The sequence below is a fragment of the Lepidochelys kempii genome, chromosome 7, assembly GCF_965140265.1.
Source record: "Lepidochelys kempii isolate rLepKem1 chromosome 7, rLepKem1.hap2, whole genome shotgun sequence".
NCBI lineage: Eukaryota > Metazoa > Chordata > Testudines > Cheloniidae > Lepidochelys > Lepidochelys kempii.
The window spans coordinates 104,960,687-104,985,513 of NC_133262.1; the positions used below are offsets into that span (position 1 = coordinate 104,960,687).

General features: G+C 41.7%; 1 protein-coding gene across 3 annotated transcripts in view; it reads left to right on the forward strand.

Annotated features, from left to right (window-relative positions):
• Window positions 1-13,950, forward strand: part of FAM53B (family with sequence similarity 53 member B) — a 128,263-nt gene extending 114,313 nt beyond the window's left edge. For all 3 annotated transcript variants that reach the window (XM_073354113.1, XM_073354114.1, XM_073354115.1), the window contains one exon: window positions 10,537-13,950. In XM_073354113.1, the coding sequence (XP_073210214.1) occupies window positions 10,537-10,899 (363 nt within the window). In that variant the 3' untranslated portion in view covers window positions 10,900-13,950. The remainder of the gene's footprint in view (window positions 1-10,536) is intronic.
• Window positions 13,951-24,827: the final 10,877 nt, after the last annotated feature.

Here is a 24,827-nt window from a genome sequence, read left to right on the forward strand (position 1 = left end):
TCAAGAGGTGTCTCAGGGGGACTTCCAAATCCCACTCCCAATACTTCCCCTTCCATTCACCATTACATGGACCACATCTTTAAGATTGTGTGGACACCTCTCTCCCATTCATGATAATACAACATCCCTGGAGCAACTGCAGCATTCGTTTACATGGAAAATTAATAGCAGAAACCTATTAGATTTATTTTATCAGGTCTTTTAATACGAGTTGACAGGTGCAGGAGAATTAGCACCCTGGGCAACATTTTCAGAAGTGTTTAAGTGACTTAAGAGTAGAGCTGAGTGAAATTTTTTTGTCAAACTTTTTTTTGGTTGGGGGCGGGGTAAATAATGCAGATTCAACATCGTCACACTGTTTTGCAAATTCATATCAGTTATGTGTTGTAAAAAATAAATGTTGAAAAAGCCAGAATGTTTGTTTTACCATTTTGGAAATGAAACATTCCAGTTTTTCAGCGCACAATGGCTTTGTTTCAAAATTTCCTTCACGTTTATTGAAAACAACTTTAAAATGTTAAATGCTCAAACCCCCAAAACAATTTTTTCCCAACTTTTCAATTCACTAAAAAGTGTTTAAAAATTGTTTTCGGTTCAACCTGAAACTAAATTTTTCCCCAATTTTTTCAAAATTGCTAATGAATTGAAAAATCCACTTAGGCTAAGTCAATTTTTAAAAAAGTCCTTGGCATTTAGGAGTCTAAGTCTTATTGGCTTTCAAGGAAACTTAGGCTTCTAAGTACCTAAGTCACTTTTGAAAAATAGGGCTTAGACTGTGAAGTCACTTAGATGCTTAGAAATTTATACTCCCTGTGGCTGACCAGTGGAGCTCCAATCCAAGGGGCTAGGTCAGTGGGTTAGGTAAGGCAGTAAGGCAAGGTCAGGCCACACAGCAGGGCAGGATCAGGTGAGATAGGAGGATGGCAAGGTAAAGTTACACAAGGTAGCGAGGCAATGCAGTCGAGGCAGCAACCAATAGGCAATGGCCTGTTGCTCAGGCCAGCTTCTTCTTCTTGTTGGGATCTTTATAGAGGCCAGGTATCCAATGAGAATGCTGTCTGTCCAGCCAATCAGGGGCTAGGGGCATGGCTGTTGTGAGGCCACAGGCCTTGAGCTCTCCAACTGTTGGTCAGGAGCAGTGATGTAGTGTACTATCTTGTCACAGAGCTGGCGTCCACTATCAGGGTCTTGCCACCAGACCACAAGCAAGAACTCCACCAGTGGTCACGCACCACATTTTGAGAACCTCTTACTGAAATCATGCTACATCAGAATATTGAAACGACCTCTTTGGCACTGGGAATCTCATATGTGTTTTACATAGACCCAGGATGAGAATATTCCTGTCAACAAATGATATATGAAAGCCGTTGCAAGGGAAATAGGATATGGATAACTCATTGCAAAAGCACTATGCTCAGCATGCTAGTATACTTCAGCTCTCCTGCAGCTTCCTAGGGATGAACAGAAAAGTCTGCATTTTGAGACAGGAGAACGCACATCACAAACCAGTTAGAATGCCAGGCCTTTCACATGTACCATCTACCACTTCATAAAGGATAGTCCTTGGGGCAGCGATTCTTTGCTGTGTGCCTTGTGCAACACAAAGGCCTTTATATGGACTAATACCTAGTCTTTTATATGGACTAGTGCCTTTTGATTCTTTGAGGGTTTTATTTTAAAGAAAAGAGCTATTTCCATTTGAAATGCAGCCGCTGAACTCATGCACTAGCTGTTATTTTTCACAAACAGGCTTCCAAAGAAATTCACTCATATGGCTCAATACGCTGCAGTAACCAAGCACCAGGAGTGATAAAGATGCTGTTAGATCAGTTCATTGTTTTCTGCCCCCTCTAAGAAAAGACTGTTCCTGGCTGAATGTCTGTGCCTTCCCTCCCCCCACCCCATAAAAAAAAAAGACAAAACAAAATAAAAACACAACATTTCTTATTTCATTTGTCTAGTTGACACTTGCCTCCAGGCAAGTTCAGACCTGATGTAAGCTGGTGTGGTGAGGGGGGTTACCGAACCTAAGGGAGTGAAGGCGCAGTACGGTGGGGCATGCTCCAAGTGGAGGATCTGCTCAGAAAAAGACTCTGACAGTCAAGCAGGGAGGGAGGATGAACGAGAGACAGTTTGAAGGGAGGAACCTAGTTTGCAGCTTCTGAGGACAAAGCAGTCCACAGGAGAGGGTCTGGTAAGGCCCAACTGGGATTGTAGGGGCCTGCTCCTTTTCCCTCCTACACACACTGCTGATGGAGCATAACTGGACTAGGAAGAGAGCTGGAATGATTGAGCTTCTGGGACTGATTGGGTACTCCAACTGGGCAGGAAAGTAGGCTGTGACCATACGTCAAAGAGAAGAGAATGTGGGGAGGTAGGAAGAGGCTGGTCAGGTGCACCAGGAAGAGGTGACAAGACATTCCACCCTTTTCCCCACTGGGTCCTAGGCCAGGACCCAGTGCAGAGGGAAGGCCTGGGTTTCTTTATCTTTCTCAATCTGTCCAGGAGAGCTTTGGAGTACTGGGGAATTGATTGGCTACAGTCTGCCTGCTGGCCCCAGAGTGAAACCTGCTATGGGGTTGAAGGACTGTCAAGCCATGGCCTGGCCACTAGGCATGCTGGCCTCCAAGTGAAACCTGCTCCAAGGTGCAATTCCATTTAACTTACTGGGGCTACTCTGGCTTTATAGCAGTGTAAATGAGATCAGACTCTGGCTCTGCGTCCCTTGAGTTGGAGTTGCAGGGACTCCTAGTGGAAGACTCAATCACAACAATTTATTATATAGAACTGTGCCTTTGCTTGCAATGTCTTATTTTTCTGATGATGCTTCATTTAACATAATGCTCAAGGATGGAGATTAAAGCATTTCAGGAGATGATCAATTTGTATAAATTTAGTGCCGGTGCCTTGGGTTTCTGTGTTTTGAAAAGATAATTGAAGTGTAAAGTAGCTGAGACACTGACACCAGATTACTCAATAGATATTTGGAGTCTGACTCTACTCTCATTGAGATGAGGCTTACACTGGTGTAAATTACCTCGATTGCGTTACTCCTGATGTGAGAGGCGCGCCAGAGACAAATCCCAAAACAAATCTGTGTAGAGTACTGGAGAATGCCAGCCATCAGCTTTACTTGGGAAGTTGGGGTTTTTTTTAAATGAAAATTTCTAATACAAAGCCACAGAATTCTTTGTTTGTATAAGCAAGTGAGGCTCCAATGAAGTAATTCTGTGTTACCCCAGTAGTGAATTTAGCCCATAGTCTTTAAGAGAATACAAATGCACATATAAACACAGTATGGAGACAGCACTGTTTTCCCCTTTTTATCTCTGCTATCACTAGCTAATATATACATACAAACCTAGTAATGGCCAGTATGAAAAACCAAGCTACTTCATCATTTAAACTCAGGGATCTCATGACCTGCCACCCTATTGCATTCCAAATATGCTACAGGTTATGCCATATGCAATTCCCATGTAGAGAAATGAGAGTTTGTGGGGATGAGAGAGTTTGAATCTAATCGGTTGTTTGTTTGTATTGCATTTATCTGCTTCAGCTTCTAGTTCTTTCAGAAGTGAGTGTCAGATGATCGTCTTCATTCAGAACAGATACTTTCTTCTGTAGGCACATTTATTAGATTCATATTCTAAACAGCTAAACCTGAACATTGGTAGCTACATAGCAGGCTACTTGGCCCATGAAAACCCCCCACATGTTTTTGCTGAAAAGGTCTACACAGCTGGTTTTCATCAGAGCCTTCCTCCTTTGGGAATCATGTGTTTCTGTGATGCAAAAGCAAGAGATAGGCATATGGAAAGGAGAGAGAATAAGTCACAGGAGATAATAATTTACACAAAGAGAGAGCATGTGCAGCCTTTGCCCTGTGGTTTTACATAACTTTCACTCAAAACGGGATGCTAAAACGTTTGTATTGGCTGTGGTAGCCCTTTGGTTATAGAGTAACTGAGGTAAGTCGCAACAAACTGTTGTGTCAGAGTAGCTGAAGTAGCTGTCGCTTCTAACATACACTTTTATTGCTGCATTAAGTGGTATTGTAGATCCCTATAAAAACGTAGATTTTGTTACCCATTTCCTTACATGGATGTACAGCAGGGGAAAATTATTAGCTCTCAATACTCATCATAACATCTAGGGAAGTTTTTTTTTTTCCCTCATGGTCCAGAATAGGATTAGGAAACACTGAGGTAGTGACAGTTCCTCAAAAGGCTGTCCCAGGTATTACATGAAGATCCAGTGCATGCTGGGACAGGAAGCTTGTGGAGTGAGAGTCAGTACTTTGAAGACAATGAGACAGGTTGGATGTGTTGCATATGGCTCCTGGGGAGGGGGGGGTGTCACATGACTGTGCTGCCAAAATTTAATGAGCTCCTGCTGTTTTGGTCTGAGAGCAACATTTGCTTAAAATCAAGTCTGAGCTAAATGGTGTTTCTAGCCAGAGTACTTCATGTTTTGCTGTATGCGGGGGGAATAGGGCCTCAGTAGCAAATTGAAGGGTAGTTTCCCCCCTCTCTCCCCCAGAAACACAGCAGCTGGTACAACCTGGTGCATTTTAAAGCAATAAAAGGGGAAAGATGTTTCTCAGCATTATTTTTATGAGTCATGGATATCAGGCATTCTGGGAGGGAAGTATAGCAGTATGGTCCCATGGGCTCCTGCAGAGACATTCACATCACTTCCACTCACTCTTTTAAATCACTGCGTCTAGTACTACTCAGATACTGTGAGCACACCACATTGCCAGAATGTGTCATTAAAAAAACTAGATGCGGCAACGTAAAATGGCTGTGTGGTCTTCAGTGTCCTCTTTCGGAAAGTTTGTTTATGGCATGGTTAACATAAAGTCTTGACTCCTCTCTATGCATGCAATGAGTTTATTACACCATGTATTGCACAGGAAACAGCCCATCTATTACATTCACACATGTATGCAAGGGGGTCATCTAAGCCAATCAGTACCGCTTAGACTAGTGGTGGGCAACCTGCGGGCCGCACATGGCCCGTCAGGGTAATCTGCTGGCCGGCCACCATACTGTTTGTTTACATCCGCCCGCAGATCCCAGTGGCTGCAGTTCACCGTTCCCGGACAGTGGGAGCTGCAGGAAGCAGCGCAGGCCTGACCACCGCTTCCCGCAGCTCCCATTGGCCGGGAACAGCAAACTGCAGCCAATTGGAGCTGCGGGTGGCTGTGCAAATGTAAACAAATGGTCTGGCAGGCCACCAGCGGATTACCCTGATGGGCCCATGTGTCACAGGTTGCCCACCACTGGCTTAGATCACAAGAACATAAAAATGGCCATAGTGAATTAGACCAACAGTCTATGTAGCCCAGTATTCTGTCTTCTGACAGAGGCCAATGCCAGGTGCTTCAGAGGGAATGAACAGAACAGGGCAATTGTGGAGTGATCCATTCCCTGTTGTCGAGTCCTAGCTTCAGGCAGTCAGAGGTTTAGGGACACCAGATCATGGGGTTGCATCCCTGACAACGTTGGCTAATCCTCCATGATTTTATCTAATTCTTTTTTGAACCCAGTTATAGTTTGAGCCTTCACAACATCCCTTGGCATCGAGTTCCACTGGTTGACTGTGCATTGGATGAAGAAGCACTTCCTTGTGTTAGTTTTAAACTTACTGCCTATTAATTTCACTGGGTGACTCCTGGTTCTTGTGTTATGTGAAGGGGTAAATAACACTTCCCTATTGACTTTCTCCATGCCATTCATGATTTTGTAGACCTCTATCATATCCCCCGCCCCAGTCGTCTTGTTTCTAAGATGGACAGTCCACAGCCTTTTTAATCTAGCCTCATATGGAAGCTGTTCTTTACCTTTAATCTTCTTTCTTGCCACTCTATGCTTTTTCCAATTCTAATATATCTATTTTTGAGATGGGGGTGATCAGACCTGCATGCACTATTCAAGATGTGGGTATACTGTGGACTTATATAATGGCATTATGATATTTTCATGTTATCTATCTCTTTCTTAATGGTTCCTAACATTCTATTAGCTTTTTTGACTGCCACTGTACATTGAGAAGCTGTTTTCAGAGAACTATCCACAGTGATTGCAAGATTTCTTTCTTGAGTGGTAACAGATAATTTATACCCCATCATTTTGTATGTACAGTTGGGATTATGTTTTCCAAGAGGCATTTCTTTGCACTTATTAACCTTGAATGTCAGCTGTCAGTTTGTTGCCAAGTCCTCCAAGTTTACTGAGATCCTTTTGTAACTCTTTGCAGTGAGCTTTGGATTTAAAAAAGCTATGTTGACTCTTCCCCAACATACTGTGTTCAGCTGTGTGTTTGATAATTCTATTCTTTTACTATAGTTTCAACCAGTTTGCCTGGTACTGAAGTTAGGCTTACCGGCCTGTAAGTGCCAGGATCACCTCTGGAGCCTTTTTTAAATATCGGAGTTACATTAGCTATCCTCCAGTCATTTGGTACTGAGGCTGATTTAAGTGATAGGTTACATACCACAGTTAGTAGTTCTGCAATTTCGAATTTGAGTTCCTTCAGACCTGTTGGGTGAATACCCTGTGGGCCAAGACTATAACAGGGTCCAAAAAAGAACTAGATTCATTCATGGGATAGGTTTCAGAGTAGCAGCCGTGTTAGTCTGTATTCGCAAAACGAAAAGGAGTACTTGTGGCACCTTAGAGACTAACAAATTTTTTTGAGCATAAGCTTTCGTGAGCTACAGCTCACTTCTGAAAGCTCATGCTCAAATAAATTTGTTAGTCTCTAAGGTGCCACAAGTACTCCTTTTCTTTATTCATGGGATAGGTTCATCAATGGCTATTAGCCAGAATGGGCAGGGATCGTGTCTCTGGTGTCCCTGTTTGCCAGTAGCTGGGAATGGGCGACGGGATGGATCGCTTGATGATTACCTGTTCTGTTCATCCCCTCTGGGGCTCCTGGCATTGGCCACTGTCGGAAGACAGGTTACCGGGCTAGATGGACCTTTGGTCTGACCCAATATGGCCATTCTTATGTTCTTATGTCCTGGAAATTTATTACTGTTTAATTTATTAATTTGTTCCAAAACCTCCTCTACTAACACCTCAATCTGGGACAATTCCTCAGATTTGTCACCTAAAAAGAATGGCTCAGGTGTGGGAGTCTTCCTCACATCCTTTGTAGTGAAGACTGACACAAAGAATTCATTTAGCTTCTCTGCAATGGCCTTGTCTTCCTAGAGCTGGGGTGGCCTGAACAATTTGTAGAGTGGGGGTGCTGAGAGCCATTGAACCAAACTGTAAACCCTGTATATGATAGAAACCACTGCTGTACCCCCAGGTCCACTACCTATATACTTGAGTGCCCCTTTAGTACCTTGGCAGGTTTCAGAGTAACAGCCGTGTTAATCTGTCTTTGCAAAAAGAAAAGGAGTACTTGTGGCACCTTAGAGACTAACCAATTTATTTGAGCATGAGCTTTCGTGAGCTACAGCTCACTTCATCGGATGCATACCGTGGAAACTGTATGCATCCGATGAAGTGAGCTGTAGCTCACGAAAGCTCATGCTCAAATAAATTGGTTAGTCTCTAAGGTGCCACAAGTACTCCTTTTCTTTTAGTACCTTGATCATCCACCCTGCTATTAAAGCCTGCCTGTGAGATATGCTGAATCAGTGCATTTCCCAGGGCAATTGATCCATTTGTCCGTGGGCAGCCCTTCCCACTTTTTAAATCAAACTCAGGAAGTGTAACTGAAAACAGACAAGACTAGCTATGAACTGTGCTCTTTTGAAATGCCATATAGGTTTTGCAGTCCACAGTGGTGCACCATCATTACCAGTGAACCCAAACTGTACATCTGGAGGTGACTCAGAAATGTGATTGGATATTCTTGTGTCAAGTTCATGCTGAGTATTATCATCTGACCAGCAGTGTGGTTTGTGGCATAATCCTAATATAATGGGGATTTTTCACACCAGCATTCCAAAATACACTGAGCAGATTAGCAGCACCCGTTTGCAGTATAACATTGGTCTGTTCTGAAAGCTAATTATAACCCTAGCCTTGAATTAAAACAATCTTGTTCTACAGGAGGATACAGCAACATGAACTAAACATGTTAACCACCCTTATCTGACTATAGCTCTGATACAGCACTCAGATATTACAGTGCTGGGTGTATAGCAATATGTGGATTAGACAGGATATGGCCAGACCAGATTTCTGTGAAATGAGTTAATGCTTACATGATAGCATCACATGGTTGGCGTTCGTTTTGGGAGAAGTGTACACAAACCATTGGATATCCATGCATTGCTTTAACTGGCACTGTAGATGCCAAGGATTTTTAGATTCATGGGGCACAGATGGGATTACTAGAAACTAATGATTAATAGTAGGCTACCTTTCAGTGTAAGTAGGTGCAAGGACATTTTGTCAGTTTGAGGGGAGTGACATTATTTCCTGTAATATTTTCAGTGATCACTTGACTTCTTAAAGTTATCTTTGTGCTTTCTTAAAGTCCTTGTTTAACTCAAAAGGGATATGCTTTCATTTCTTATCAGCTGATGTTAGATTTCCACAGGTCTTTGTTTTTGTGAGACTTCTATCCCTTTCCCTAGGTTTTGCAACTTTGCATTGCCTCTGTCCATTTGTCTTTCTGGTCTCACCCTCTTCAGTTGTTTTTGCCTCTTTTCACAAACCACTGGAAAATTCAGAACAGGGATTTCCTGTTCTACTGCAAATTGCACTGGTCCCTGGATATTCCTTGTTGCAGTACGTGCTTTGCTTACATAGTGAACATCAGGAGAGTAGCAATTTATTTTAATAAAGATAAGTGATTAGAATTTTGTTTGTTTCTTTTAAAAAGTGTCACTACAAATATGTATGCATGTGCAGTCAGCAGTATCTCCAGGGACGAGAACTGTCATGTCATACATACCATAGCTTAACGTGAGCAATTCTAAATGCCAGCAAAGATCTCATCATTGTCAGTGTTTTGAAACCATTTTGATCGGACAGTATGTGAGCTAAATAAAGAGTATCAAGAAACTACAACCAACCACAAAGCCTGTTTCATACAGAGCTGAGCGATACAGAGATCATCTTGTGTTCCCCTTAATAAATGGGCATGGTACTGAGATGCAGTGCTTATCACTGTGGCATAACCACAAAGGCCCCAATTCAGAAAAGCACTTAAGCACATGCATAAGTCCTATAGACATCAATGGGTCTTAAACACATGCTTAAAATTAGGGTCCTAATCCATATAAAATGGAGCCAGTTCTCCATTTCCTACTACAGAGGTGCAGCCTACAGAGGCTACAAGATTAAAGGCTTTCCTGAATCTGGCCATAGATTTAAACAATTTGTAACGAGAAGCACGTATTTAGGAGCAATACTGCAAGCGCTCCTATGAAAGGGAGAAGTCTCCTTGCTCAGTAGCTGTGATCCTTTTATGCATGATATTTCAGTAATATCAGCTTGTCCAAAATGTCCCATCAAATGGCAGTAAATGGCTTTTAAAAAAATTAATTCATTTAGTTGCAACTGAATGGATCTGTGCTGATTGAGTTCTCAGATCTCAAGGTCCTAAAGCAGGCAGGCTGGGGTAATGTGTAATGTATCCAAAACTAAGTGGCTACATTTGCATCCAGCAGACATTACAGAAGGTGGAAGAAATGCAAGAACTACTGCAAAGGGAACTAACAGTAGGACTGGATTTCCAGCATGTAAATTGCTGCTGCTAAGAGTACCTAATTCTTACTGGCAGATTTTGGGAAAGTAACATATTAAGTCTTTGAGGGCTTGAGAGAGGCAGATTGTCTGCTAGATGGGTTTGCTGATGGGATTTTTCTTTTTCACAAAGGGTTTACTAAGTGTAATTATTATCTTTTGAGAGACTTGAACAGCATTCTCCGCAGTGGCTTCTGAAGACTCTAAGAGGAACATTTCAATTAATCATTTTGAATGCTGTTGGAGTTCATTTATAGATCTCTGAGGCCAGAAGGGAATTTTAGATCATCTAGTATGACTTCCTGGATAACACAAGCCTTAGAATTCCATGCACTTACTCCTGTATTCAGCCCAATAAGTTTGCCTAAAGCTTATCGTCCAGCAAGGCATCCTGTTTCGATTTGAAGACAAAAAGAGATGGAGCATCCACCACATCCTGTCGTGGCTTGGTCCAATATTAATTTCTCTCTGTTAAAAAATTGGGCGTTCTTTTTATTATAAATTTGATGGGCTTTATCTTACAGCCACTGGTTCTTGTTATGCCTTTCTCTGCTAGATTAAAGAGCCTTTTAGTACCTGGGGTATTTTCTCCCTGGGATAATCCTTAGAAAATGTCTGTGTCATGAAACTTCCATGGTGGGGTGGGGGGGAACACCGGTAAGTGTACAATAAGGACCATTTTTGCTCTGGCAGGGAGATGTCCTAAGGGAAGCAGTACATTTTCCCCTCTCTCTAAATTCAGCTGATTCTTTGACCTTGTTTGTGCAAACTGAATGCCATTGTTTCATCTGCCTGTTTTATGTTCCCTTTGCAGAATCGTCAAACCTTTAACAGCCTTAGCTGCCTTAGCACCACAGTAGATGACTGTGCTCCGCAGAATCAGTTCTGCCCTGGTGTCAACAGCCCCAAGTCATGGACAGCATCTCCGTCCTCCTCTGATGTCATGCCAGGCAGGACACCAGCCTGCACCCCTGTGCCAGAGCCGCACTCAAACGCAGAAGAATGTAGAGTTAGCAAAGACGACTCCTCTTGGGAAGAGTCAGATTATTGTGCCACGGAAGACGAGAGCAGTAGAAAAGAAGATGAAAGAGCTTCATGGAAGAGTAGTGGGACAGGGGGGCGGAATGTCTTTCCGCTAGATGGTGAATTAGACATTGAGCAAATAGAAAACAATTAAAGGATGTTGTTTGCATCAGGGTTTGGGGATGTGAATTAAGAACAGGGAGTAGTAGAATCTCCTAGGTTTAATCCTCGGGTTATACTGTATTTAGGCATAAAAGCAAATCAATGTTCTCGTCCTATCAGCAATAGGAGACAAAAGCAGCCTTGCCAAAATGTCATCAGGTATCCTGAGAAATTTTTTTTTTAAATCTTGAAATTCTACATAACTACTGTAGCCAGATATCAGCTAGTTTGGTTAAAATAGCCCATGAGGCTTTGGAAAGAAGCATTCTAGAGCTCTCCAAACTGCATTTCCCCCCCTCCATCATTAAGTCAACAGCTTTTAGTAAATTTGAAATTGCAGCTGTTGGAGTAACTGCAATTTCTTAGTGAATACTTGTGTTTAGATTTTTTTTTTAAGGACTGGAAAATAAAGTACTGGTTTTGATTCACAAACTAGGTACTGTCTAGTACAGAGAGCCAGACTGAGAGGGGCTATGTTATGCCTCACTGGGACCCTCATCAGCCTGGACTTCCTGGGTAGCAAGATATAAGGAATGTTTCATTTTAACTGATTCATACCCCCTCTTCTGATTCCATACTGCACCTTAGACACTAGGAGAGGAGAGATTGCAAGGGGGTGATGAATCCTTAGTTTAACATTTCATCCTGGAGATCATTATTCAGCTCAAGTTTGAGTTAGGGATCTTATAACTGAAACCTTGCAGTCCTTACTTAGGCAACACTCCTAAAGTCATAACCACAGAACTATCCCATATTGCCTTGTCATAAACCTTTTTAGTCCTGCAGTCATCAACAGAGCCATTAGAGGGAAATCACAAGCATAGTGCTTGACATTTGATCATGATCACAGCAAAGGATTTATATTTTCAGTTTCCTTAATTCAACGAAAGCAGAGGCTAGGGAACGCACAATAAAAACAAACCCCCCTGGGGCCAGATCATCAGCTGATGTAAGTTACCTTTGACATCAATGGAGTTATGCCTGTTTACACCAGCTGAGGGAGGATCTGGCCCATGTCTCAGTTTTTGGGAACTTCAGATCAGTGTTAGAGCTGTGCCGGGCATTAGCATAAAAGCAAATTCTGCTGTTTCCAAAAGAAATTGGTATTAGACTCAGCTGCTTTAGTGTTCTTCCTTTCAAGCCTCTCTTTTAGACCCAGTGGAAAAATAGTCCAGCTTTCTACTGGGCTTGTGAAAGCAAGGCTTTTAGAAGAGGCAACTCAGTGTTTGGCAGGTAACATGAGTTCTAATGGTGACTGTTCTGATCTCGCTCTCACACCAGTGTCAATCTGAGTACGTCCAGTGTAGTCAGTGGAGCAAAGCCAGTAGAAAACTGGTGTAAGTGAGATCAGAACTGGAGACTTAACAATAAAACAAAACAAACATCCCAACAGGCTCGGATTTTCTTAGATGTCCTTGTCTGGTGTGATAAGAGTACATTGATTAAAGCCTTTGTGCTTGTCGGGCACGTCTGGCAGGTAACATAGAGTGAAATTCTGACCCAGAGGCAAAACTCTCATTGACTTTCATTGGGGGGGGGGCAGAATTTCACATTTAGTTTTGCTGAAGACAGAAGGTACTTACTTCATCACTGTGGGAGAGTCCAAGTGAGTCATCCTCCTCTTTTTGAAGAACTCTTGTGAAAGCCTGTCCAAGGTTTCATACACCAGAACCTTTTTGATTACTTCTCTGCTTCTACCTACATCTTGCCAGCCTTTTCTCCAGTACTTCTTACTTCAGGGATGTGATTTTTTTTTTTCTTTCTTTTAAGGGTTCATTAAAAAAAACAACACAAGTTTGTTTTAAATTTGGCATGGAACTCATAATGACTGTGAGGTGACCTACAGAACACTGCCAGCACAAAGCATCTGGTGCAGCATTCGCTCTGTCTAAACTGCTGGACAGCTTGATCTTACTGCGCTTGAGGATTTCCACAGCACTAGTGCTGTACAGGGCTTGTTGCCAATGGTCATCCATGTTGTTAGGGTAGATGCAATAGGTGTGATGAGAAATTGCTTTCTGGTCACTTAGGATGGGTTTTATCCTGTGATTTACCAAATCACAGAAATAAAACACAAACATTCAGAGAGGGTTTAAACCCTGTCCCACTAACAAATACAGATTTTCCGTGCTTTCGTTTGGCGTGTTTTACTGTGAAATGGTTTGATGTAAAATGCAGTATGATTATTTGACAAAGTAAGCTCTCAAGATGTTGAAAAGCCAGGTAGCAGCACTGAAAGCTTCCCCTTTCCCTGTCCCCATTTTTAGCAACGATAAAGTGGTGAACATTAAGTTTATACAATTTATCATACCTTTTACCTTGGTAAAATAAGCTGTTCACTTGCTAAAAGGTCTATGAGGAAACAATCTTTTCTTTTCTTTTTTACTTATAGGAGAACAATAGCCTAGCTATGAAATTTTAACCACATCTTCTTATGTGACTGCACTTTTTTTCTGCAGTGGTTCAAGATGTGTGTAGCATCTCGTATCACAGTGGAATCCATCCAGTTGTGTGGCTTTATAAAGTGTCCAGTCAAATTGCATAGAGTGTTTTGTTTGTGACAATGTTAATTTCAGCTCTCCCTCTAGATAGGGTGCTGGCACACAGTGGAAGCCAAACAAGTAATCATTTTGGGGGGGTGGGCGATGCTTTTATTTTTATTGTTCGGGAACTAACACAGCTGTGTGAAAACAATGTTTTGTTCAATGCATTAATCGAGAAAACACACCTTGTCTAAATTCTTTAGGCACATCATTTGGAAAGTGCAGTCAGAAGTTTGTATGCCCAAGTTGGGGGGTGCATAAAGGTGATCACGCACACATTGACCCTTGCATCCAGAAGTGCACCCTGGGACACATGCACTTCTGTGTGCACATTTTTTAAAAAGACACACTGACAAAATATCAGTTTCCTCAAAAGCAGACTAGCTATTCAGTGAAACCTCTAAAGCAGTGGGTCTCAACCAGGGGTCCCTGTACCCCTGGGGGTACACAGAGGTCTTCCAGGGGGTACCTCAACTCATCTAGATCAGTGTTTCACAACCTGGGGGGCATGGATGGGGGTGGGGGGGTTGCAAGTGCAGGGTGGGTATTAGGGGGTGGCAAGCAGGGCAATTGCCCGGGGTCCCATGTCACAGGGGACCCTAGAAAGCTAAATTACATGCTTTGGCAGCGCTCAGGCTTGAGTCCCAGGCAGCAGGGCTCAGGCATCAGACTCCTGAAAGGGGTACAGTAGTCTGGAAAGGTTGAGAACCACTGCTCTAAAGGAAAGGCAAGAATAAGATGCTTTGGGGTAGTGCCCTTCTCGTAAAGAACTGCTACTCAGTTCATTCCGGGATGGTCTCTTCTGCTGGAAGATTGCCTAATAAGGGTGGTTTCTTCACGGTATGAGAGAATACTTTGTTAATGCTTTATTGTCTATTTTATCTTTTATAGCCACACATCATACCATTTGGCTTCAGTGACTATTTTGAGTCTTCCTGTGAAAGTGAAATGACTGGTATTTCCCCCCAAATGATAGTTCCTAAACTCTGCTGGTGGCATAGCTCTGAGACATCATTAACATCCAATCAGCTACCAGTTGGACTGATTGAACACTGTGCAAACGCTCCCAAATCCTTTACTGTCAGTTATGGCTCCTGAACTGTTAGTATTGCCCCAGCCTCTACAGCACCAATCTTGTTCCCATTCCCTCTCCTCTGTCAAGAGGTTGCCTCTCTACTGCAGATCTTTCTTTCTGACCTCTACAGCTCCACAGAGGTCAATATTCCTAAGCCTGATAGCTCACAGATGCAGTGGTGCAGCGGTTCACAGATGTAGTGCATTGGACCATCACCACAGTGCTTCTAGAGTATCTCTCTAGAAGGATCTAGAGTATCTCTTGTTATGCCGATTTGTGAAAACCTGGACTGACTTGTTTTTTATTTGTTTTCTTTTAAAGCTATTGAAGCACTCTGGTATTTACATATCTCCAACTTTTAATTCATAAGGGCTTTTATTTTTTTTAAAGGGCTGCTATGTCATGTTAAAACATGCACAGTAGGAAAGTGACCAGATGGATCACTACCCAGCTGCGTTCAACATAGCAGGAGCATACAGTTTACATTGCAGTACAACCTTTTTGCCTTACTAAAGATGCTTCTACAATGAGCAATGGCCTTAGATGGGCACGTTAGCATAGACACAAACGACAATTAGCAACAGTTTTAGGCCACAGTGGTGTTTTGTTTTGTTTTGAGGGTTGGTTTTTTGTTTTGTATGATTTTTGTACTGATTTTCAGGTTAATAAAGCCTTACTTTTTAATTTTTTTTTCCTGTAGAGGTAAAACATTTCCGGATTTATATGTATATTAAAACAATTTAAAAAATCTGAACTATAATATAGTATGTGGGGACATCCTATTGATTGTAAAATTAGAAGGTGTGTTGCTCTTCAGAACATGATGGAAGCTCAGCAAGATCTTAGACACGCAGTGACACCAGCTTAAAAACAATGGATCCCTATGGTGAGGATTTCTTAGCTTTTTAGGACTTCACCAATATTACACAGATGCTTTGAATAACCCGTATTTCAAATTCCTACCATATGCAAGAGTCTGGCACTATGGAGCAAATGATTTTATATGCTAGGTAATTAACAGTCTAATCATCATGGAGATAGACTGTGACTGATTTGGAACATGGATCAATTTGGATTACAGATATTTAATGATGACAACAAAATATCAACAGCAATAAAATTTCAGCATTCAATAAAATTATTTTTAAAAAGTATATTAGTGGATAATGTCCTTCTTGTTAGCACTGGTAACTTACTCACAGGGAATTTGCTGTGTATTTGCAGGTATAGCTTATTGAGGTTGTTCTATGAAAGACTGCAATACATCTTCATATGGAAAAAAGGAGACACAAAGGAAGTATTTGTAGAATAGATTGTAATTTCTCACATAATAGCCTATTTGGCCAATAAAGTTGTGTTTCAAGTGCATTGTTTAAAGATCCTGGATAAACAGGACAATGGACTTATGTAGGACATTTTAGGATTGTAGCAGTGCTTTACAGAGTCTGTTTTTGATGTTTAAGAATTGAAAGACGATGACGGACAAAAAAAAGCCTTCTGAAAGCTATGAACTGAAGTAAGAGTCTCTCCATGTTAATTGCACAAATGCAAATGTACGTAAATGTATACAAAGTTGGATTTGTAGAAGGTGTGATCTTTGTTCAAAGACTGTTCTTTCACCTGAAAGTCAAGAAGACTGCTGATTTGTACTCTCTCAATGACTTTATTGCACTAGAGCAACTCAGTCTCAGGAATTTGCTTGTTACTTTTACTATGTAAATAAAGCTTCCTGGTTCAATAACCGGTTGCCCAGCACTGGTCTTTGTTTATGCTTTGCTATGTTTCTCCATTACCAGGGTACCGCTGGTGTTGACAGACTTCCTCTGCTACTATAAAGACATGGAGCTTTGTGCTGTGGTTGTTAGGCTAGGTGGGCCTTACCAAAGGCAACAAGTACCTTTTAAATCTCCGGGAATAACCATGGTGCCTGAAAAAAACAAGATCCCAAATAATCTCCCTCACACCTGTACACAAATAGGACCGTCCACATGAATTTCCTTCCTGTCCCACATGGAAAGAGGTTGGAGATCAACCACTGCTGTGATAGCTTCACGCTTTCCTCTGGACCCCACAGACACACCTATGCAGGTCCAGTTCTACAGTGAGGGAGAGGCAGAGACTAGGTAAAGTGGTGGATTGTTGCCCTAACAACCCTGCAGAAATCCACTAGAAATTTATCAGTCTGGGACTACTCTATCTTTTCCACAGGAACCTCTGGAGCAGCCTTGATGATGGGAAGCTATTGACCTCTTCCACATGGACTGCATGCATGTGGCTCCCAGTAGCCAAAGGATCACAACCCTTGAGTAATGGTGCTACCCACATATGCCATGGTAGGGCTAGTATTTCTGTGTAGTTTTCCAGAAACACACAGATTTACTGTTGATGAACAAAGATAACAATTGAGTCTGTTCCTTTAAAGGAAAGGGAATCTAATAACCTCCCCTCAAATAATAATTGGTTATCTATATTTGGGTTTAGAAGGGCACGTTTACCTTTTGCCCCCACTGAACTTTAATATAACATATATATGTTCATTTTTCTTACAGCATTAAAGTACAATACTATATTTCCTCTGATTTGCTGGGCATTTGTGTCATATGTATATAACGATTTAAGAGAGTCAAGCAAAAAGAAATAAGGAATAGATGCACAGAACAAATGGATAATGGAATGACATATACAACACATACACAATTTGGTTCATGATATTTTGGGTGCCAGAAATAATTAAAAACCTTCTTTATAGTAGATGACCTGTACTACTTAGAACCACTAGATAATTCACAGTTTCTGTGACACTTTTGATAGCTGTCTTTAATGAGGGTTTATGTTGCCCATTACCAGGAATTAGTACCAGTCAAGCTGGCTTCAAAAAATGTCATATATGCAACAACAGCATAACATTAGTCTCACTGCGCACTTGTGGTGTCGAGTTGCTGTATCATTCTGAGATCAGGATGCAAAAAGAAGGTGAGTGCGTGAGTACCAAAACCTTCCCGGGACAGCTGAATTGAAGGGGCAGATAATAATATTGGTGGGCTTATCCTAGGCCCAATTCATCTATCAACATTAGGGCTGTAAATTAATCGCAGTTAACTCACACGATTAACTAAAAAAAAAGAATCACGATTAAAAAAATTAATTGTGATTAATTGCAGTTTTAGTTGCACTGTTAATAGAATCCCGATTGAAATTTATTAAATATTTTGGATGTTTTTTTACATTTTCAAATATATTGACTTCAGTTACAACACAGAATACAAAGTGTACAGTGGTCACTTTATATTATGATTTTTATTACAAATATTTCCACTGTAAAAATGATAAACAAAAGAAATAGTATTTTTCAATTCACTTCATACAAGTACTGTAGTGCAATCTCTTTATCATGAAAAATGCAACTTACAAATGTAGATTTCTTATTGTTACATAACTGCACTCAAAAACAAACCAGTGTAAAACTTTAGCACCTACAAGTCCACTCAGTCCTACTTCTTGTTCAGCCAATTGCTAAGATAAACAAGTTTGTTTACATTTAGGGAGATAATGCTGCCCACTTCCTATTTATAAGGTCACTTGAAAGTGAGACTAGGCGTTCACATGGCACTTTTGTAGTCGGCATTGCAAGGTATTTACGTGCCAGATATGCTAAACATTTGTATGCCCCTTCATGCTTCGGCCACCATTCCAGAGGACATGATTCCATGCCGATGACACTCATTAACAAAATAATGCATTAATTAAATTTGTGCCTGAACTCCTTGGGAGAGAATTGTATGCCTCGTGCTCTGCATTCTGCCATTTATGTCATCTTATAGCAGTCTCGGATGATGACCCAGCACATGTTAAGAACATAAGAACGGCCATACTGGGTCAGACCAAAGGTCCATTTAACCTAGTATCTTTCACCTGACAGGGGCCAATTCCAGGTGGCCCAGAGGGAATGAACAGAACAGGTAATCATCAAGTGATCTATTCCCTGTTGCCTATTCCCAGCTTGTGGCAAACAGAGGTTAGGGACACCATCCCTGCCCATCCTGGCTAATAGCCATTGATGGACCTATCCTCAATGAATGTATCTAGTTCTTTTTTGAACCCTGTTATAGTCTTGGCCTTCACAACATCCTCTGGAAAAGAGTTCCACAGGTTGACTGTGTGTTGTATGAAGCTCATTTTAAGAACACTTTCACTGCAGATTTCACAAAATGCAAAGAAGGTTCCAATGTGAGATTTCTAAAGATAGCTACAACAATGAGGAGTCCTTGTGGCACCTTAGAGACTAACAAATTTATTTGTGCATAAGCTTTTGTGGGATAAAACCCACTTCATCAGATGCATGGAGTGAAAAAAATAGTAAGCAGAATATATATTATAACACATGAAAAGATGGGAGTTGCCTTACCAAATTGGGGGGTCAGTGCCAACAAGCCAATTCAATTAAGAGAAGTGGCCGATTCTCAACAGTTGACAAGAAGTGGGTCAATACCAAGGGAGGGAAAATTACTTCAAAAACAAACTCCAAAGAGGAACTGCAGAACTGGAATTAATTTGCAAACTGGACACCATCAAATTAGGCCTGACTAAAGACTGGGAATGGATGCGTCACTACAAAAAGTAATTTTCCCTCTGCTGATACTCACACCTTCTTGTCAACTGTTGGAAATGGGCCACCTTGATTGCATTGGCCTCATTAGTACCACTGAAGTAATTAACTAACCCTCACCACCCCCTTTCCATGTATTATTATTCCCACTTAAACAGGGAAACTGAGGCAGAGAACATTTAAGTGATTTGTCCAAGGTCACTCAAGAAGCCTGAGGCCCATTAGAACACAAATCTTCTGCATCCCAGTCCAGTCTAAGACACAAGCTCAATCTTATGGTTAAAAAGCAAAGGGAATTTAGGAGTTGCCTATTAATTCACAGTCCTAAATCAAGATTACAAGGTTATTTGTTGAGAGTGACAAGCTAATCCCTGATAATTGCAGCCATACAACCAGACAAAACAGGCATCAGCTGACCTAAGGCCGAGTTAGGAGGAAGTTCTGAGGCAGTGAGTGACGCAGTTCAGTACCAGTTCTGTATGATTAGTTGACACATCCTTTCTCTGAAGCTGTTTAGAGGTGGGCATGGCGTTTCTATTGTAATCAGATGAAAGTTCAGGAAGCATTGGATTTGTAAGCGTTTGTGTGAAGCAAAGTTGTTGTTTTTTTTTTAAATAGTTACTGATGTTAAGGAAATTGCTTTTTATGCCTATAATCCCAGCTGATCAGAGACTCGAAGAGTAGGGACAGTTTTTCTTACCATATTGAGATGGGGAGGGGAGGGGAGAAAAGGCATGATCTTTAGGGTTTTAAAGAACTGCTTTCTTTAGTCTTGAAACCAAAGCCAACTTCCATATGGGGTCCTGATTTTCAGAATTGCTGAGCTCCCAGCACTCCAAATGAAGTCAGTGGTAACTGCATGTGCTCTGCTTCTCTGAAAACCAACCCTGTGAATTTCTTTTAAGAAATGCTCACCGGAAGCTCTTAAAACAAGTGGAGGAGAGAATTAAAATGAGTAGGAATTCAAGCAACCTACCCCTCCTATCCTTTTGTGTTCTGATATTGACTAGGTGTTAGCAAATGAGGCATTCTACAGGCAGGTGGGATATTCGATATCATGGAGCAGTGTTTGAATATTGTAATGCCCTGGGTCAGTGTGTGACTGATTTAAATAAAGTTAATAATGCTTAAAAAGAGATCTAGGGAGTGGACACTGACTCCAGTTCAGCAATAAATCGTAAACTCAACTTAGCACTTCTCAGCAGCCATATTTGCTGCATGGATTCAGCTGGGCTGCAGAGAGAGGCATTTGACTTGGAGTGCCCTTAACATGACATTTACCGCAACATGCCCTGTGCTATCTCCAGTAGATCTCCCACAGGGAAATTTATCAAACAGATACGGGTCATAGGGTTCAGGTAGCTACAGTAGTTAGGGTGTGGTATGGGTGTTTGGTATCCAAGAGAATTGGAGGCGAGCATAGAAATAAATACTGCAAAAGAAACTAAGGTGATTGAAAAGCCCTATTTATAAAGTAGAACTGCGTCTTCCTGAGGAGGTAGAGGAGCTGATTAATACAGCTGAAAAATCTTTTTAACTCCACACTACAGTATACACCTATTTGAGTTATCTGAGATATGCTCTGTGTGTTCCACTTCCTATCATGATCTGGATTGCTTTGTGGTACACAACTCTGTTTTCTTTAATCCACAGTTAAAGAGAACTGTAACTCACTCTCCTGAAAATCAGTGGCCCCTCCCACAGAAGCCTGAGTGAGACTTTGCTTGTAAATGCAGTGAGCCTGAATACCAGCAGATAACACAGAGATATTAATTTAGACCATGGCAGGAGCATTACCATTCAGTTATAAAAGCAGCCCTATCCCCGTTCTGAAGGTCATGATAAAGTTTCACAGTAATAAGCTTAGAGTGAAACTTTAGCACCATTTATAGCCAGGGCAATTTCTCCAGCAGAAAGGTATACCCTCCCCACAGTGCAAGAATGGAGACCATGCACAGAGCATATTCACAGTCTCCTCTGCTAAGACTTGACTTTCAGGTCCACAGCAAACGTTGCAGCCTACAGAGGCAATAACACCAGTAGGTTATCACAACACAGCTTAAAATCAAATATTTTACAGTGATGGCTGGAGGACTGGTGGAGCCCAAGTCTCAGCTGGTATTTTACAGTAAGTCTGCCCCTACTGACTCTGAAGATTTAAGGCGCAAACGGCAGCATCGAGGAGAACTGAAATGCTTGGGGCAGATTTTGGTAGCAGGAAGAGAACTAACCTTTTCCTTCTGCCCACATCCCCCACCCAAAGACACCCCAATCCCACCAGCTCCCTGCATTTGCTACTCGTTAGTTGCCAACACCTCATTAGTGTTTGTTACCTAAATCAATTACCTTTTCTGTTACAGGTTGTTCACATGCTAAAACTTTAAAGTATTTAAACCACTTCTTTGGTATTTAAAGCCACTGCTCTTGAATGAAGATGAACACAAAACAGTCTTGGAAGGCAACAAGAGCATACTTGATTGTTTTTGCTAACTTGTCAAGATGAACTGATTTGAATGTGATTACATTAGTCAGAACCCCCCACAACCCCTGGCCGTATAATAGCTGTGTCATTCCACTGCCTCTGAACATGTATTTGTACAATACTGTGCTAAGTTTGGTGGCTCTCAAGAGTTTTCTAACTATTTTCACTCATTCTTCTGTTGTTTGTCACCTTCTCCAATATGGCAAAGGAGGGCCTGGACATTCATGACAGGGTCTGGGACTAGTGTGGAGAAGAGATTGTGGCGCAGCATTTTAGCACTAAGTTGTATTTGGTCAAACCACTTTAGTTAATATAGACAACGTGGGTAATTCAGCATAGGAGTTAGCATTTTTCTAGTGCTTTGTCTACTCCTTAACCCTCACAACACCCCGGCAGGCAGGTACTTAAGTGTTACTCTGGTTTTGATAGATAATGAAACTGACACAGAAAAGTGAAGTGACTTGTCCAACGCCAAACAAAGTCAGTGGGAGACCTCAGATTAGCTCTCAAGGTGATGACCTGACTCCCAACCTTCTGCTTATCCCCCCATTGCTGTAAAAAGCCTCCCCACTGACCACTAGGTTCTTTTCTGGTGCATTATTAAGGTTCTTATAAGAACTTTAGATAACATTGCTGCACTGTGTGTACAGCTGGCTAAAGCATCATATTGTGTGTTCTATGAAGAGCTTATAGAAATTGGAGCTAGAAGAGACCTGTTACATCAGACAGTCCTTTCCCATATAGCAGTGCATAACACTCCAAGGAGCAGATTTACTAGTGGTTTGTCTAGGCTAGTTTTAAATGTCCCGAGCAATGAGGTTTCTACCACTACTCTTGGGAAATTATGCCACAAAGTCTTATCTTGCACCAAAAGGGAGGAGTGTCTGTAACTAATAGGCCAGGTAAGGAATTTGCCATAGGGTAGCAGAACAGCCCTGTCTCCCCCAGTACTAAACACTCCCTACCCCATAAAAAGGCCCACAATTTCCTGAGTGCAGCTTCTTATGCACCTGAAAGCTCCTGTCCTTGACTGCACCCACTCATTCACAGCTGGGTCACTGACAGACTGATTAGGGTTTCTGTCTAGTTGGCTGGTTGCAGCTTTTTTAAAGGGGCAGTTCACAGGCCCTTCAGTTGAGTTCCTAAGGGACTGATCTTTTATAGACAATACCCAAGGATGCTTTATAATAGATCTGTGAGTGACGCCATGCCTGTCACTTGCTGTTGGGAGATACTATCTGTACTTTTAGGGGAGACAAGACTCTCCTGACTTCCACTTCCAGCTCTTTTTGATCTCACCTAAACTGCTCTCACGAGCACATTCTTGAAGAAAAGAGGCAGCAAGCATTTTAATGTGGCCAGTACGGCTTTATCTAGAGGGAAATGGGAAATAAATTTCCCCTCCCAGCTCTGTGTATCTGTACAACCCTAGAACCCTCTCCCTAAGGAATGGAAGAGTTTCCATAAAACTACAGGCCAATAGCATTTGTTTAACCAGCAGACACACAACAGTAAATTTCCTCTCTGGCTCCCTAAAGGGACTGGGTCCTCTGGTAACAAGCACAGTTTTGATCACAGTTGAGTTAACTTCTCTGACCACTATCTTTTAGTAGCCAGGGCTTTCTGGAGACCTTCTATTCTCTTGTTAGCAGAGATCTCTCTGGTAGGTCTCTTGTCCCCTTTCACATTACCAGCAAAGGATATTTTGACAGGAAGGGAAATCCCACACTACAAACCATATGTTCTTAACTTAGGGCATTTTCCCTTTAGCTCTTTCACCCCAACATTTTCTCCCCTCTCTTATAAGCTTGAGTTTGAAACTCTCTTGGTGTGGATCTAGGCTGAAAGGAAATGCTTTGAAACCATGCTTTACTATTGAAAATGCCAGCACTAGTCTGTGTACATTTTTTAACCCTCTCTTAGCTTTTTCTTTAACTCATAATTTCCTTCATTGCCTTCACTTGCTTTTACTCATTTTACCCCAAGTTGTCTGTCTGATAAGGACTGGTAGAAAAAATTCCCACCCCATTCTCAGGGCCCAGTCATGTTAACACTGGGTTGCAAGTTCTTCAGTAAAAGAAGCAAGCCTCAAAATCCTGATGACCCCTCTCAACCCCCAAATTTTCCCCTGGGAAATGATCTTGGGGAGACTTTAACACTCTGTAAAGAGAAAAGAGAGGAGAATCCACTGTTAGAACCCATGTATGTGGGCTTAAGGGAGACAGTGTGGCCTAGTGGTTAGCACAGCTGAACTAGACTAAGAGTCCTGGGTTCTATTCCCAGTTTTGCTCCTGACTCTGTGTGACGTTGGGCAAACCACTTAACCCCTCTGTGCCTCTGCCTCCACATCCGTAAAGTTCACTTAACGTTTCCTGCCTTTGTAACATCCTCTCCTGAGTCCCAGCGCAGTGTGCTAGCCACTAAGCCACATTCCCTCCCATAGCACATGCTTTGTACCTTTGAAAAAACCTCCCCATAAATGACTGTGAGTGGAAACAATCAGTGTGATGTGACCAAATACAATAATGTTCTCACTTGCAGTTACTGGAATGATAGGACGAGGATCTTATATTTTCTTTCTGTTAATTTGTCCTTTTTGGCAGCCCTTTACACCCAGTTTGACAGGTAGTAAAAAAGCTGTTCATTTTCTTATTTGCCTCGAGCTATTTGTATACAGGAACTTTGATGCTTCAAGACTTCTGCTGAAGTCCTTATCTTTGCCAAAGATGTTCTGTTGCATTTTTTCCACATTACCTCTATAACAGTATCATCCTGGCATCCAGTGAATTCAGACTACCACTGGCATCAGCAGTGAATCACCTATGTAACGTGGTGTGCAGGGCCCTTTAATGAACTTAAGTTTGCAGGCGCAGGTAGTTGGGAATGCACCACATATGAGCTCTTCCTTTAATCCTATTCTTAGAAACACGTGTTCCTGAATCTCTAAGAAACTGTCGGAGGGGCATAAAGGACGACTTGGTTGGCTGAAAACAACAAAAGAATCAGAATCACAGTACTTGGGTTTATTAATTCGGTAAGTCAGTTCTCTAATGAAGACGGCCACCAAAAGACCCCATGTCAATCATGTTATTCCTCAATTTGTAATAACTGTACTTATCTCCAGAATCTAAACCACTTCAGCCCCAGACAACTGTCAATATGTAGAAAAATGCAATTAAAGGTTTGACAAACACATAAAAGGGGGAAATGTGAA